The sequence below is a fragment of the Talpa occidentalis genome, unplaced genomic scaffold (assembly GCF_014898055.3).
Source record: "Talpa occidentalis isolate TD23 unplaced genomic scaffold, MPIMG_talOcc4v2.1, whole genome shotgun sequence".
Taxonomy (NCBI): domain Eukaryota; kingdom Metazoa; phylum Chordata; class Mammalia; order Eulipotyphla; family Talpidae; genus Talpa; species Talpa occidentalis.
In genome coordinates, this window is record NW_026555331.1 from 86712112 (window position 1) to 86726729 (window position 14618).

At 38.9% G+C, this 14618-nt stretch overlaps 1 protein-coding gene across 7 annotated transcripts in view; it reads right to left on the minus strand.

Moving 5' to 3' along the window:
• SLC25A13 (solute carrier family 25 member 13) overlaps window positions 1–14618 on the minus strand; it is a 170434-nt gene that overhangs the window by 23744 nt on the left and 132072 nt on the right. For all 7 annotated transcript variants that reach the window (XM_037508135.1, XM_054692375.1, XM_054692372.1 and 4 more), the window contains exon 14: window positions 5162–5302. In XM_037508135.1, the coding sequence (XP_037364032.1) occupies window positions 5162–5302 (141 nt within the window). The remainder of the gene's footprint in view (window positions 1–5161; window positions 5303–14618) is intronic.

Consider the following 14618-nt stretch of genomic DNA (forward strand, 5'->3'; position numbering starts at 1 on the left):
AGTCTCACCAGGAGTATGTTGAGTGAATAAATTCATCTGATTTACATTTTTAATGGCTCACTCTGGCTGTGGTGGGGACAATGGATTTGGGGCAATCTACAATCAAGAAACAGAAACCCATGAGGAGGTTTTCACTGAAAGACTTTTCACTGAAGTCCAGATGAAAGGGTGACAACGGCAGCTATGGTGGTAATAAAATCATGGAAGTTTCCGTGATGTTAGAAAATTAGCATGGCATTTTGTCTTCAAAATAATGACTAAGCATTACTTTCACTGTTTACCTTGTGCGGGTAAACATAAGCTCTCAGAAAGAGATATATTTAAAAGCTGCTAAAAAATTACTCTTATGTACTTGTATATTACCAAGATAAAATTGATAAACTGAGGCAATTGGACAAAATCTCCGTCACTAAAAATTGCGTACATTCCTTGATCTAACAATTTCATTGCTAGGAATGTATCATTTGTATGTACTTACAAAAATATCTCAAAATATATGTAGGGATATTAACCCTGTCACTGCTTGTAATATCCACAAACTGAAAAACCAAAAAACAAAAAAAACACAAACCATCAATAGGATACCACTTTAAAAAACTTTAAAAAATTATACAGCTATTAAATAAGATGTGGAAAGAGTTTTAAGACATATTGTGTTTGGAAAGATTCTATTGTATTAAAACACACACAACACATTGATATTTTCAAGGGTTTAATTTGTGATGTACAGAAGGCTTTTTATTCTTAAGTATATCAAATAAATAAAAGCAGTGGTTATTCTTTGAAGAGCATGGTTATTCTTTGAATAAACCTTTTAAGGTTTATTTATTTATGCATACAAGAAATGGGATACAGGCCAGAGTTGTTAGGGTGAGAGGACTCACCAGAGACAGAGTGGGGAACAGAACAGGCAGATTGGCTGAAACATATTGCTGAGAGGAGCAGCGGGTGAGGCAGGAGAGGTCTGCTGCGCCATGTGGGCAGCTCCCTGGCCGGGGATCGAACTCCTGCTACAGTGGCTTTGGACAGCTTCGTAGGCTGCGTCTTAACCCCTTGTGCCACCAGGGAGGCCTGAGAATTTTACTTTCTTTCACATACCTGAGTTACTTGATTTTTTGGAAACACAAACTTGTATTTTATTTCTAAAAAACAAACAATATCCCTTTGAGAAAACTAACAAAATAAACAAGAATGAATGAAATATCATTATTTGCTTTCTGATTTTATGGACAGTAGCTCTAACCATTCAGTTACATACACACTATGAATGAATACATATACAGGACATGTACGTATGTGGACAAAAGATTGTATTTGAATACTCTGTCAACTACAGTGAGGCAAAACACACGGCTTTGATTGGAACACAGTAGAGACAGTAGAGATAATCCTAAGTATCTCTCCATGGAGAGCCAATGCTTAATTTGTCATGTTATAATCTGGCACCGGTGTTCAACAATGCTTGATAGACCCTCCTTGTCACTGCTTCACTGATCAGATTCTGCCCTCAAAGAGACACACAATACTCTATTGCTTCTTAATGAAGCATCTTTTAGTTACATTAGCTGTACTTCCACTTAATGTTAACTGATAAGTTTATTCTATCCCTAAGGTTATAAGCCATCCTTTCATTAAAGCTCTGTTGGTTCCTTCGGAAAAAAGTAGATATTTCTCTTACAGAATTTATTTTACTTATGTTCCACAGGCTTATGCAAGGAAACTAAAGTTACTTAGTCAAAGGGAAATAAATTTTCATACATTCTTAAGAAAAGTAGTACAAACTGCAGATGAAAACAACAACAACATCCAAAGAGTTCTTTCAAAGACAATTAATTATCCTGCCTTTACTTCAATAACCTATTTACTCTGAGCTATAACTAAATCTCTCTAAATGTTACCAAAAGAGAAGGGCTTTGTTTACATAGTCCACTGTATCTGCTCCATACTATTTCTAACCCCAGGAATGTGAAATGTTTACACCATCCACTTTTTTTTTTTTCAGTTGTAAATGTATTTCTAAAGAAAAAATTCTAATTGCCATTTACTGGGAAATCACAGCATAGTAGGATATTTTGCAAGTCAATTCAGGGGAAAAATAGAGAGCCCAGTTAGCCCAATTTAGGTAAGGTTAAGCACTGCAGGCCTAAACACACATACAGAGCCAACCACTCACACCTCCTGGGGCCTGCATTGTAATGTTAACAACAGCAAACAGAGGGCCCCAGTAGAGGAGAATGAAGATTACCTGTCTGTCGTAACTAACTCTAAGACAGAAGTTCTCCTTTTTAAAGACCTACAGCTTTTGAAGTATTAGGTCACTCCAGGTCATCTGCCTTTGCCTACCCAACTAAGACTAGAAACAGAACAGCCTGACTACTAAAGAGCCCTCCTGAAGCAAAAACACATCAAACTGCAGCAATACTAAAGCCAAGATGCTCCTACAAGGATGGCTCTTGAATTGCTGAAGTGATTGCTGACCTGGAAGGGTAAGGCAGGCGAGCCTGGAGAAGAAAGGTCCACAAGAAACAAAGCCTGAGGCTGGAGGCTGGGATACCATAAACGATAACCAGAGGTGGTAATGCCAGAGCTGATCTGACTGAATTGAGAGGTGAACGCAGATGAATGAGGTCCAGGCTGACAGGTCTCAGTGAATGTAACTGATGATACCAATGGCTAGCAGAAAGGAGACTGCCAGGTCAAGCTCTCACAATGAAATCAAGTTTCCAGCAGCTCAAAGTGTAAGGACTTCACTTGGTAATTACCAATACACCAAAAGCAGCATTTTGTAAGGAAGCACCAAGCCCTGTGGAATGCCTCTGAACTAGATTAAACCACCAGACTAGTAATTAAACTAACTTTATATGGGAGAGGTCTCTTGCTCAAACTTGAGCAATCCTGCTCATTTCAGGAAAGCAATTTTAGCACAAAAGTGGAAACAAGAAACTTCTGAGCCTTAATTTCAGCTCAGATACCATCGTTGGCAGCCTCTGTTCTCCTAACTACAAAATCAGGAGACCAGCTACTTCCAAGAGGTGTTAAAAAGGATTAAGATTATGAAATACTGTGAAGATGAAAAGGACTAAGTCTCAGTCTTGTATCATTTGCAGGTAGTTTAACAGTCTCTGTTTCTGTGTCAGCAAACAAGTTTTTACCATTTTATCCATCCAGACATTTCGATAGCAGTCACTGCCACAGAACCTAAGTGCTTTTTACCAGACAGCCCGTTGAAAGACTGCTTGGCATCTTGTCAAAATGACATGCTGCTACATCGTGTTATAGTCTGCAAGAGTCTAAAAATTTAGAAAAGGAGATAATTTTTCCTCAAATTGATCAATGCTATGCCTCACGACAAAGCTGTTTATTTCTTGCTGCTGGATAATGATTTGGTACGTGAAGTAAGTGTATTACTGTGTTCTGCCACACAATCAGATTGTGCATTTTACTGCCACTTAAAAAGAAATCAGCATGTTTATTCCTAGACATTACATATACATAATATATAAAGCAAGCCCCCCCCAAAAAAAAAACACTAACCCCAGAAAAGAAAGCATCATACTCTATTTGAGCCTTACAAAGGCCCAGCAGCATGTTCTTCTAATCGCTTGACCTGAGAGGTACGACGAACTGGTTGGGAAAGGAAAATTTGCCTGAAACAACCTCAGTTATTGTTAACAGTGGATGCTTGCCAAGGTTACCTACAAAACTTGAGTTGAAAAGAAAAGGGTAGGGTCTCCCTGGTGGCACAAGGGGTTAAGCACCACATTATGAAGCAATCCACAGCCTTTGCAGCACAAGTTTGATTCCTGGCCGGCCAGGGAACAACCCACATGGTGCAGCAGACCTCTCCTGTCTCGCCCGCTGCTCCCCCAGCAGTGTATTTCAGTCAGTCTGCCTGTTCTGCTCCCCACTCTGTCTCTGGTGAATCCTCTCACCCCCCGCAACTCTGACCTGTACCCCAGCTCTTGTATGCATAAATAAATAAATCTTAAAAAAAAAAAAAAAGAAAAGGTAAAAAAGTATTCCTGGGGATAGGAACTCGAAAATGCTGTGCTGAATGTTTAGGTTCACTTTAAAAAATTAGCAGTGTGGTAAGCTGGGGCCAGTTCTATTCATGCAGGATGAACTGGGAATAGAAAAAAAGAAAACAACTGTCCCAATGTTATGTGACAAAGTTTCCAGGGACAATATACTGCGCATGAAAAATGCTGTCTTGGGATAAAAAAGATGATGTACTCTGCAAGACTGTGCAAGCAACTGATGAAAAAAGTGGATTAGGAGGTGATCCGTGCACTGATTTAAAATTCATCTGAAGAGTTTCAATAAACTATTTCTTGATATATGTGCTGAAAAGCAGTATTAATTTTATATAGCAGGATTTTATCTATTTATGTGTAAATAAATTAAAAACTATTTTAAGTAGACATTTGACTCCCCCGTCCCTCCCCATCCCTAAAGGCTTACTTAATGAAGCTGGCTCTAAAAAATTATTTTTGAATCTTGTCAGTGAAAAATGGTGAACACAATATGTTTGACAGAGGCTTAGAGCCATGCAAAGATGATGCTCATTCTAGTATATCCCATGACTGTTTTGGTACGAAGTATGAATGATGAATTTCACGAATTTTCTTAAAGTTATGTTTTGCAATTATTCTGAAACACTATTTTCTAAATGATAAATGGTTAAGATTCAAGATAACTACAACAAGGCACACATATTGATAATGGCTGTAATGTATAGAATTAGAAAATAAATCTACCATCTGGGATGGGCATCTCTTGAAACTGAGCTCACCAAATCTTCTGAAAAAAGATGTCCCTGGGATCCTTGTCTCTGTTATTCATGAGGAGCATTAAGAATTAGGTTTTCTTATCAACAGCAAATCCAAATAAAGCTCCTGCCAGTGTTGCTGCAAAGAGCTGTGTAGTGAAACATCCAGTGGGCATGATTCACATCATAGTCATCCTTGATTTGCCTATTTCTTAATTTTTTGGCAGATGCCAGGAAGAGCACCTCCTTCTAACTGGCAGGAAGGTGTCCAATGGGTTCCAGGAGAACAGCTTCTCTAGGCATAGAAATATGAGGAACCTATTTCACGTTGATGAGCAGTTTCCAGTTTAGGAGATGAGCACATCAGCACAAAGCAACTAAAAGGAAAATTACCTTGTAGATTCCAAAGAACCCCAGGTCCTTTAAGACAGACAGGGCACTGACTCGGGGACCAGTAGTTATTTCTCCAGCCACTTGCAAACGAATCTTGACTATTTCCAAAGGATTTGTGAAAATCACCTGGGAACCTCCTGCCTAAAAAAAGAGAAAAAGAAAACATTAGGATCAAAGTAGGGTTAATGGTAAAGCAGATCAGGAAGAAATGAAAGATTATACTAAACTGGGCTCAGAATATTCTGTCTTCAAGAGACTGTAGTTTCAGTCCTTGTCCCATCAATTAAAACACAGCGATTATGCATTTGAATCAAAACACAGTTACTGCTTAGGAGGTCTTGAGTAAAAAAACTCCTTTTCCGTTCAGCAGAGGTTGAAAGAAGGCAAAAACCAGTTCTTCTATTGGTCTCACCAAAGTCCTTACACTAAAATGACAGATTCCTTCATATACAAACAACCGTCTCCACTGGGTTCAGAGTCAAGGGCACAAAGCCAGCAATAAAATGACATAGTATCCGATATGGTACCCAAATAAAGAGACACAGATCTGCCTAACAAAACAGGAGAGGGCAGGGTAGGCAAAGATTCTCCCATGATGGACTTTATAATTCTGGCAGTGAATAAAAAATTGCCAGAGAACATATAAACATAGATGAGAGCTGATTTTTCTTCTAGAAACTCAGGTCAATCATCAAACACCTTTTCATGGAGTTACAAATTCTTACAATTTTACTTATATGTTACCTGTACCTAGAATTGTTCTTTTCATAATAGATAAACATTAAAGTAGTAAAAATATGCATTAAATCAATTATGGTCCAGACTTTGAACAATGTGTGTTATTTCATTCCAGCAGTGGCTGGGTGCCACACCTCCGAGATCATCAGTGGAAATCTTTAAAGAGCACTATAAGGGAAATTTTAAGCTGGTTATTTTGAAGCTAAGCCTATATTTATTATAAGCAATTATATTCTTTCCTGCTGTACTCCAACTTGTTATTCCTTGTCACAAATACATTAAATTTTTATGTCATCCAAAGTAAACATACAGTATAATTCAGAATCTTTATTATACAGTGATGTCACCAAACCAAATTGCAGATATGATACTGACATTTTACAACTTAGTAGATACTACCTGGGGAACAGGCACAATTTAGGTCAATATCATACAAAACTATTTCTTGCTAGATTCTCTGATTCTCTTAACCAATATAGGCATCCTCACAAAACAACCTGTTAACTAATCAAACAATTTCAAGGATGATCTTTGAAGCACTGCTTATAATACATGGAAATAAAAATAATAAACAGTATAAACAGCCAGAGATAAGGGATAGATTAAATGAATTTGAGTTGGACTGTCCAATGAGATAGTGTGCTGCCAATAAAATTAATGTGGAAAATCTTCTACATCTACTGTCAGATTAAAGCTCTCATACATTTACATGATGTACACCTTTCCCCCTTACCAGCCCTCACCATCAAGTAGAAAACACCAATATGATACTTGGGAGGTGTTGCATTTTTAATTTCTTCTACATAAAACATGGGTTACAGCTATAAAGAAAAAGTAATACTTCTGCATAATTTAGCTAATAAAAATAGCAACATTAACCAAAAAAAAAGAAAGAAAATTGTTCATCCATTAACTCGCTAAATCAAATTGTTTCCCATTTTTACCCACCTGATACATTTTTCAAGACACACTTTTCTTAAAACAGATGAAGACTTTCCCTCCCTCCACATGTTAGAACTGTGCAGAGGGCAGACATGTTCTCCCCTACACAGGCTGCCACACAGAGGCCTCTCCTAGCTCTACTATGTGTTATCCAACACCTTCTGGTCTCCTATGTGACCTAAAGACTGGCCCCAGAATGTTTTAAGAAAGATCCTTCTAAAGTGGAAGTACAGTACGAGGTGACCCCTGCAGCCGCTGGAGTGTTCCGTCCACATGAGGACATTGTGCTCCCACTGTTCCTCAGAACAGCTAGCTATGTTCTGCTCCTGTGCTGTTGTGACCTGCAGGTAGAGAGAGAGAGACCCAACACCGTCCCCCACTCCCAGCCCCACCCCATGTGCAGTCCTTGAGTGTCTTGTGGGTTTGCACCTGTGTCTTTCCAAAGACACTGAAGGAGATGTTCAGGGTTGGCAGAATGAGGAGATGAATGGACGTGGCCTACTAACAGTGCTAAAGGGCACTGTAAGGGTTATGTCTGTACTTCTGGACCAGAGCTAAGTTGCAAAAATGAAGGAAAATTAAAAATTAAAAAATTGTTTGATAGGGACAGAATTGCTGAGAAAGATTTGCTGAGTTGAAATTAGCCTGAAGGCCATTATTCAGAAGTTCACAAGTGGGTAAGACCACCTCTTCCAAGGGTAGGATGTCAAGCAGAGAGCACAGGAACAGAACAGAAACACAACGCATACACACCATGCACTGCCAATGGTGGGTAAGGAGGCAGCTGAGTGTCACACACGAAGACCGAGGCTCAGTCAGTTTGTAGAAGTATGGAACTTACTATGTGCAGACCAGAGACAGTGCGTGCACTGCAGCCAGTTCAGTACTCAGACAGCAGTTACTCCAACATATTGCTTTCTTTTCCTCTATCCCCTACATTGATGATTCCCTTTCCTGACTGCATGTTACAATCACTTAATAAGCTTTTAAAAAGTAATGACTTTAGACCCACTCACTGAATGAGTGTATCTGCCCCTAAAGCAAAACAAACAAACAAACAAAAAGCCTTTCCTATGTGACTAAAATATGAGATGAAAGTTGACGATCACTTTATTTCAGTTAGATCCTTTTCAATTCTGAGCGGCTACTCATACACTTATTTAAACTGAGATCTCTAGTGCCAGTTTCCACATTGTCTCAGAAAGTAGATTTAATGTTTTACATCTGATCCCTTGAAAATGTATACTTGTCCAAGTGTTACCATTATTAAAGGGTATGATTTTTAGGTACAGAATTTTTGTCTTATTTTCTTAAATTGTTACTAACACCTGTAAGAGCTGTTAATGTCATATACAATCAAAGAAGAACTTATCCTCAATTCCCTGACCCCCAAACCAATCATTGGATACCAATATTTTTTAGCCTAATAAAGTGAATTCTAATTAACAAGCATGGTGCAAAAGTCAAATCCACTCCAGCAAAGTGCAGGAAACTAAAGCAACAAGAAGAAAGAGTGTAGTGATACCAGGAAAAAATAATGACACATCCATTATTTGTGGTGGACGCAGAAAGAAAGAACCTATAGATTCAAAATGGCATATTGTAGAGGTGCCAGAGATGAATCGGTCCTTTGGAGTCAAGCTGGAAGGAAATGACAGACTCCAAGGCACCATGAGAAGATGCTTATCATCAGATGCACAGTCTGGGTATCACCACGCCTGGATCACTGAGCAGCACACTGCCTGTGGCTCTTCTGATTCCTGGACTATTGTCCATTCACAGTACCTTGCCCGTGTCTTGCCTTCGCAGAGATCAAAGACAGCCGAAATGCAGACAGGGGACAGGGACACCTATTGTGCCAGTGTCTTTGTGTCCCTCATCGCTTGAGAGCTCTGGCTGTGTGAAGATTCTGGTTTTTTGTGTGTGCAATTTTGTCACAAATCATTTTCTATGACTTTCTGAAATCTGTAGCTGGGAGGACAGAGGAAGATTTTCCATACTAGAACTGACTCCAGGTAGCATACCATACTTACAACAGAGACACTAATTTCTCCACTGGTTTCTTGGATAGTTTTTGTTACAAACACCTCAGATATTCCCCAATATCTGGATCCATCTAAAGAGAAACACATACACCCTACCACAGACTCACATCTGTTAGTTGATCATTCATTCACATATTTCACCAAATATATGTAAGTAATTGTGTTTAAAGTTTGTCCTCGGAACTGTACACAATATGAGAAAACACTCCTGTTCTCAAGGAGCTGAAAATAGGAGAAGAGGTAATAGTCATTAACATTCATTAGATACTATTAATGTATTGCTTTGCATCTATTACTTGTCTTGGTCCATACAAGGAGAATTTATTTCCAATTTTATGTAAGAAGAAATACTGAGGCATAAAAAAAAAAAAATCCAAGGAACAGTTCTGTGTTGAACTGTATTCCACCAAATGGCATACATTAAATTTTAATCCTCAGTACTTTAGAATGTGACTGTATTTGGTGATGGGGCCTTTAAAGAGGTAATTAAGGAAAAATAAGGTCATATGGGTAGGTCCTAATTCAATGTGATTGTTGTCCTTATAAGAAATGAGATACAGACGCATGTTTGTACAAAGAAAAGATCATGTGAGGACTCAGCAAGAAGGTGGCTATCTGTAATTGGAGTGAGGTCTCAGAAGAAATCAACTATGCCAAAACCCAACCTCTACAAAGGCGAGAAAATAAACTTCTGTTGTTTAAGTCATGTAGTCTATGGTATTTTTTATGGCAACACTAGCAAACTACCATAGCCACTTACCTAGGACTTCACAGTCAGCAAGCATAAGATTCTCTACCGAGTTTGATAAACATATCTTACAAAGAGAAAATGTGGCACACAAAAAAATATAATTTTAAAACATAGTAAGAGTTAAGTTCCAGACAACTGGCCATGGCATTTCAAAGGAGGGCAAGGTTTCTGCTGGATGGGATAATCTGGGGGAGGTGGCAAGGCCTATAAAAAGCACATCAGTTGGTAACTGAAGTTATAATGAGCATTTAGGTAATCCAGGCAAAGACAGGCACAAAGGCACAGTGATTTATATTTGCCACATTTATAGGGTAACAGACCCAGCACCATATCTGTCCTGTGAAATTTTAATAAGAATAATTATGAGATCAAGCTTATCATTCACTAGCATTTACTGAGTGCTTATGTACCAGGCATTGTGCTAAGAGCTTTTAAGAATTTTCTCTTTTGTCCTCATAGCACTGTAAAGTAGCTAACAATATCATCCCAGCTTTATAAGTGAGCAAATCTACCCTAAAAAGGGTTATGTAACTAGCTTGAGGTCACACAGCTAGAATGGAGGAAAGTGGATTCAAAGGTGGACCTGCTGGGCACCAGACCTGAGCACTTGCGCTGCTTACTGTGACAGCAGGGAAAAATGAACTGTTCATTAAAGAAGTCTTGGGTGGAGTATGAGCAAGGAGAGCTGAAAGTAAGACTACTATTGCCAAACTATGGAAGGCAGAGAATGTCACTGTGAAGAATAGGGTTGCATACTGGAGATGGGGTGTGTGTGTGTGTGTTTGTGTGTGTGCATGTGTGTGAGTGTGTGTGTGTGTAGGGGGCAGTTGGAGGGGAGCTGGTAAATAAAGTTTAGACATTGGAGAGTGTGTTGCTTAGTACCTATGCCCCGGGGAGATGACAGGGCTGAGGAAGAGGAAGAATTTATTAGGGAGAGAGCCCTGAGGTGCGAATAACAATTAGGGTTTTAGGAGATGAGTTGAGAGACAGAAAAAGCCAGAATTAGAACAATTACATCAGTAATGAGGTGGGGGTAGGTGGGTGAGTAATGGATGCACTAGAAATCAGCGGGGCTTGGTTGCTGGATAAGGTACAGAAAGAGTGGGTAGGGTCAAAGAAGAATCCAGGTTTTGCATTTGTGTAGGGGGAACAAAAGGACATAAAGAGAAATATGACACATCCAGCAGGCAATGAAAGGGACTGACACAGAGAAGAGGGTGTCATCCCAATACATGCTAACTCAAAGCAGGAGCTTATATGGGGTGGAAGGAAGCTGAGAAACTAAGAGCAGCAACCTAAGAGGTGATGAGACACTTCAGCTCTACTCTGCAGTGTGTAGCAACCTAGGCAGAAAGTCAGGAAAGGGGCTTCCGAAAGGAAGAGGGGCAGCAATGAAATAGTTAGTCCAGGGAAGCAACTCCAGCACATGGGGTGGGATGTGATGGGGCTCCCTGGGAAATGCATAGCAAGGAATAAGAGAGAGCTTGTGTGATTTATACTTTCAAGGGAAGAGAAAAAGGAGAGAATGATAGTCATTTATGGAGGCCAACAAAAGAGAATGCAATCAAGAAGAAAAGAGCTAGGGAGAGTGAAAAGATAAAACAGAGCTGGGACAATTATGTTATGCTTGAGCAAAACAGCACAAGTTTTGAGTAGAGGAGAAGGAGAGGAAGGCAGAGCAGGAATGTGCTCTAATGACACACACTGCGTTGTGGGATAATTTTTTTTCGGAACAGAAACTGACGATTGTCCTTGCTATTTATGCTTCAATGATTCAGTAAAATAGAATCAAATGGATGCGACTTTGGCACAAGGACACATCACTGAAGTTCTGAAGTATAAAATCCCATTCAACTACAGTGACAAAAGACCCTTCAGAATCAGCAGGAAAATAATATTGTGGATCTCCAGAAGGATTATGGTGATCTGCCATGCAGACGAGAAGACGAAGGGGCTAATGTCCTCAAAAGATGAATCAAGTACTACTGCATTCTATCCATGCTATATGAAACGAACAGACTGGAAGACACCACCACGGGTGAGGGTTTGTTTAAACACCAGGACTGTAGATCTGCACCTGACCCAAGGGGTCCAGAGTCAAAGCAAATTTTCTACAAACTGCCTACCACGTGCACAGAACATAGGCAAGGGATGATTGTTCACACTATCATTGTTCACACATGATTGTTCACACTATCAGACTCTACCAGTCTGTGAGAATGTCTTATTGCCACAGCCCTAGTATTGCAAATCAGCATCACTGTACCTTCAACTTTCATTGGGGTTTTTTTTTTTTAAGGAACTTAAACATTACATCTTCTAAAGAGAAATATGGAACTGTTCAGCAAAAACATCTTACACACAACTTGTTTTATTTTTACCAGTGGGGTTAACAGGAATTTCCTAACAAGAAATCTATAGAACTAAAATGAAGGAAAATGAAAAAATTTTTAAGGGACATAAAGGGCTTGTTCTGAGCCCTTACACTTACAAAGTATTGTTCTCAGACTGGGAGACTCGATGTTATAAAGATGTCAATTTGTCTATAATGATTTGTCTTGATTGTCTGTAATCAATTTGTTTAAAGTGGTTTAAGATGCAAATGTAGAAAATGTCAATTTTCCTATAAATGAATATGAGTCCCAAATATTTTAAATGTGGCAATTTTCCCCCATAATTTTAAAATTCAAAGCAATCCTTCTAAATAAAATTTCAACAAATTGCTCTGAGGAAGCTTGAAGACAGGAATATGCTGGACAAACAAAATATCAAAGGGAGAATTGTGTGTCAATACACATGAATACATATTTCATGGTAATTTTTACAGTTTAGTTCAGGAATAAATAAACAAAAAGACCCAGATATGCAGTCACTGGGAGCCTTGGAAAGGAACAGAAGTGCTGTGTAGTGGCACAATCAGTGGTAAACAGACCCTCTTCTATCTGTAACTCCTGCTACCTCTTTGCCAAATCACTTATCTGCCATTGTGGTTCCTAATCATTTTTTCTTTAAAAGATGATGAAGGATGCTTTTGATCTACTTTCATATTCACTGCATCAACTGTGAAGTGGACATCAGTCTTTCTGGGAGAGTGTCTATTGGTCTCAGTTTCCCAGAGTTCTTGTCTTTTTATTTTTTGTTGAGTATGTAATTAACTAAGAGGTCTCATAGGCTAGAAGAACTTGAGACTGAAGTAGACGACTACAGGGATGTCAGGATCTTGTAGTGTAACATTCAATGGCTGGTATGAGAATTCTCTCTGACCAGTTTTGTACATTTTTTTTAGTCTTTATTTTGAAGCCATTGTTCACAATCTATCCTAGTATTGGACTCCATTGTTTCTTTCCACTTGGGTGCTTCCCCCCAGCTTTCCTTTCTCATATCTTTGCATCCTATTCTTCTGACCTTTATGGGATGTCCAATCTGGATACAGCCTTTTCCTCTTGTCTGTGGCTCTCACCTGTGGGTACCATTTCCACAGAGCTCTCCAATATTGCATTTAACATACATCTATCTTCCAGATTCTTTTCTGGAAGGATGTGGTTTCCCAAGTACTGGATGGGGGTAGTCATCTTGAGAGTCACTTCTCAAGAAATGACTGCCCCATGAGTGTGACCAGAAAGAAGATACAGTTCTTTGAGCGACTAAAGCCCTGCAAATCCTTTCTCCTCTTATCCTGGGGAAATGAGAGCCATTTATTGAGTACCTCTGAGAGAGCAGGCACTGTGCTAAACCATTCACAAACATTATCTCCTTCATGCTGATACAGGTTATAGATCTCATTCTGCACAGAATTCTTTCCAAGAGAGAGGCAGATTTTGAGCCAGGCTGGTCTGATTCTGAACCCAACTTCAGACTATTACTTTCATTTGCCAATTGCTAAAAGGCGGTGCTTAAAAAAATAAAAGATTCATTTTCAGTTTTTCTTATTTAAATAGAGTATCTGCCTGTGTTTTTGGCTAGATTTTAGAGAACCTCTGTCTAGAAGAAATAAATAAAGGATTCAGAAACACTAAAGTACATCAAAAAATATAGCAGAGAGTTATTTTTCCAAGAATCATATAATCGATATTCATCAGATGCATCAAAATTTTCTTTGTAGATTAGTCAATAAATCATAAGAAAACCAGCACTAAAATCCCTGATTAATGCTAAAACTATATCCATAAGGAATACTTTAGTCTCAGAAATATGTAACCAGTAAACTATTTTTGATTTTATTCAAATAGACTTATCAAGTAATTATATTGGTAGAGGTTTTACCTAAATATAGCAGAGTAGTTCAGGATAGTAGTAACTGAATCAGATAGATATGTATTTTAATTCAGGCTTTATCCTTTCCTTATATGTCCTTTCCTTATATGCCCAGTTCTTCAAACTATCCGGCTTAGATTTCTCACTTATAACATAAAGATGACATCACTTCACAGACTCACAGAAAGGACTAAATAAGTGTCTAATTGGGTAAATTGGGGGGCACTACTGGGCATCAGTATAGAACTCTGGGTGACAGTCTAAGCATTAGCAAACTTCTTAGTCTAGTCACTCCATACTTTTTCCATCTATAAAACGGGCATATTGAAGGTAATGCTCTGCATGATTTCAACACGTATCCACTGTGTGCCAACTCTACAGCAGGATTCCCACCCTCCCAGGACTAAGGGAAAATGTGTACGTGAAGCAGCTATCCCAGTGCCCAGCACACCCTAGTGCTCAATCAATGGGAATGACTACCTAACAAATAGATGACAGAACTCAGCTTAGGTGAATTCAGTCTACCAAATTCCTTCAAAATCAGTACAAACAAATTCTCAAATTTTTCTTTCCCTAGAAACCTTTAAATCAAACTTCCTTATTGAGGAAAGCACAGTTATACTAAGGACTGACAGGAAGTAGTTGCGTCAGCTAAAAAATAAAAAAATGAAAAGGACTCACCTCAGTGAGTGATGGGTGAGATAGCAGAGCTCAAGAGAACTAGATG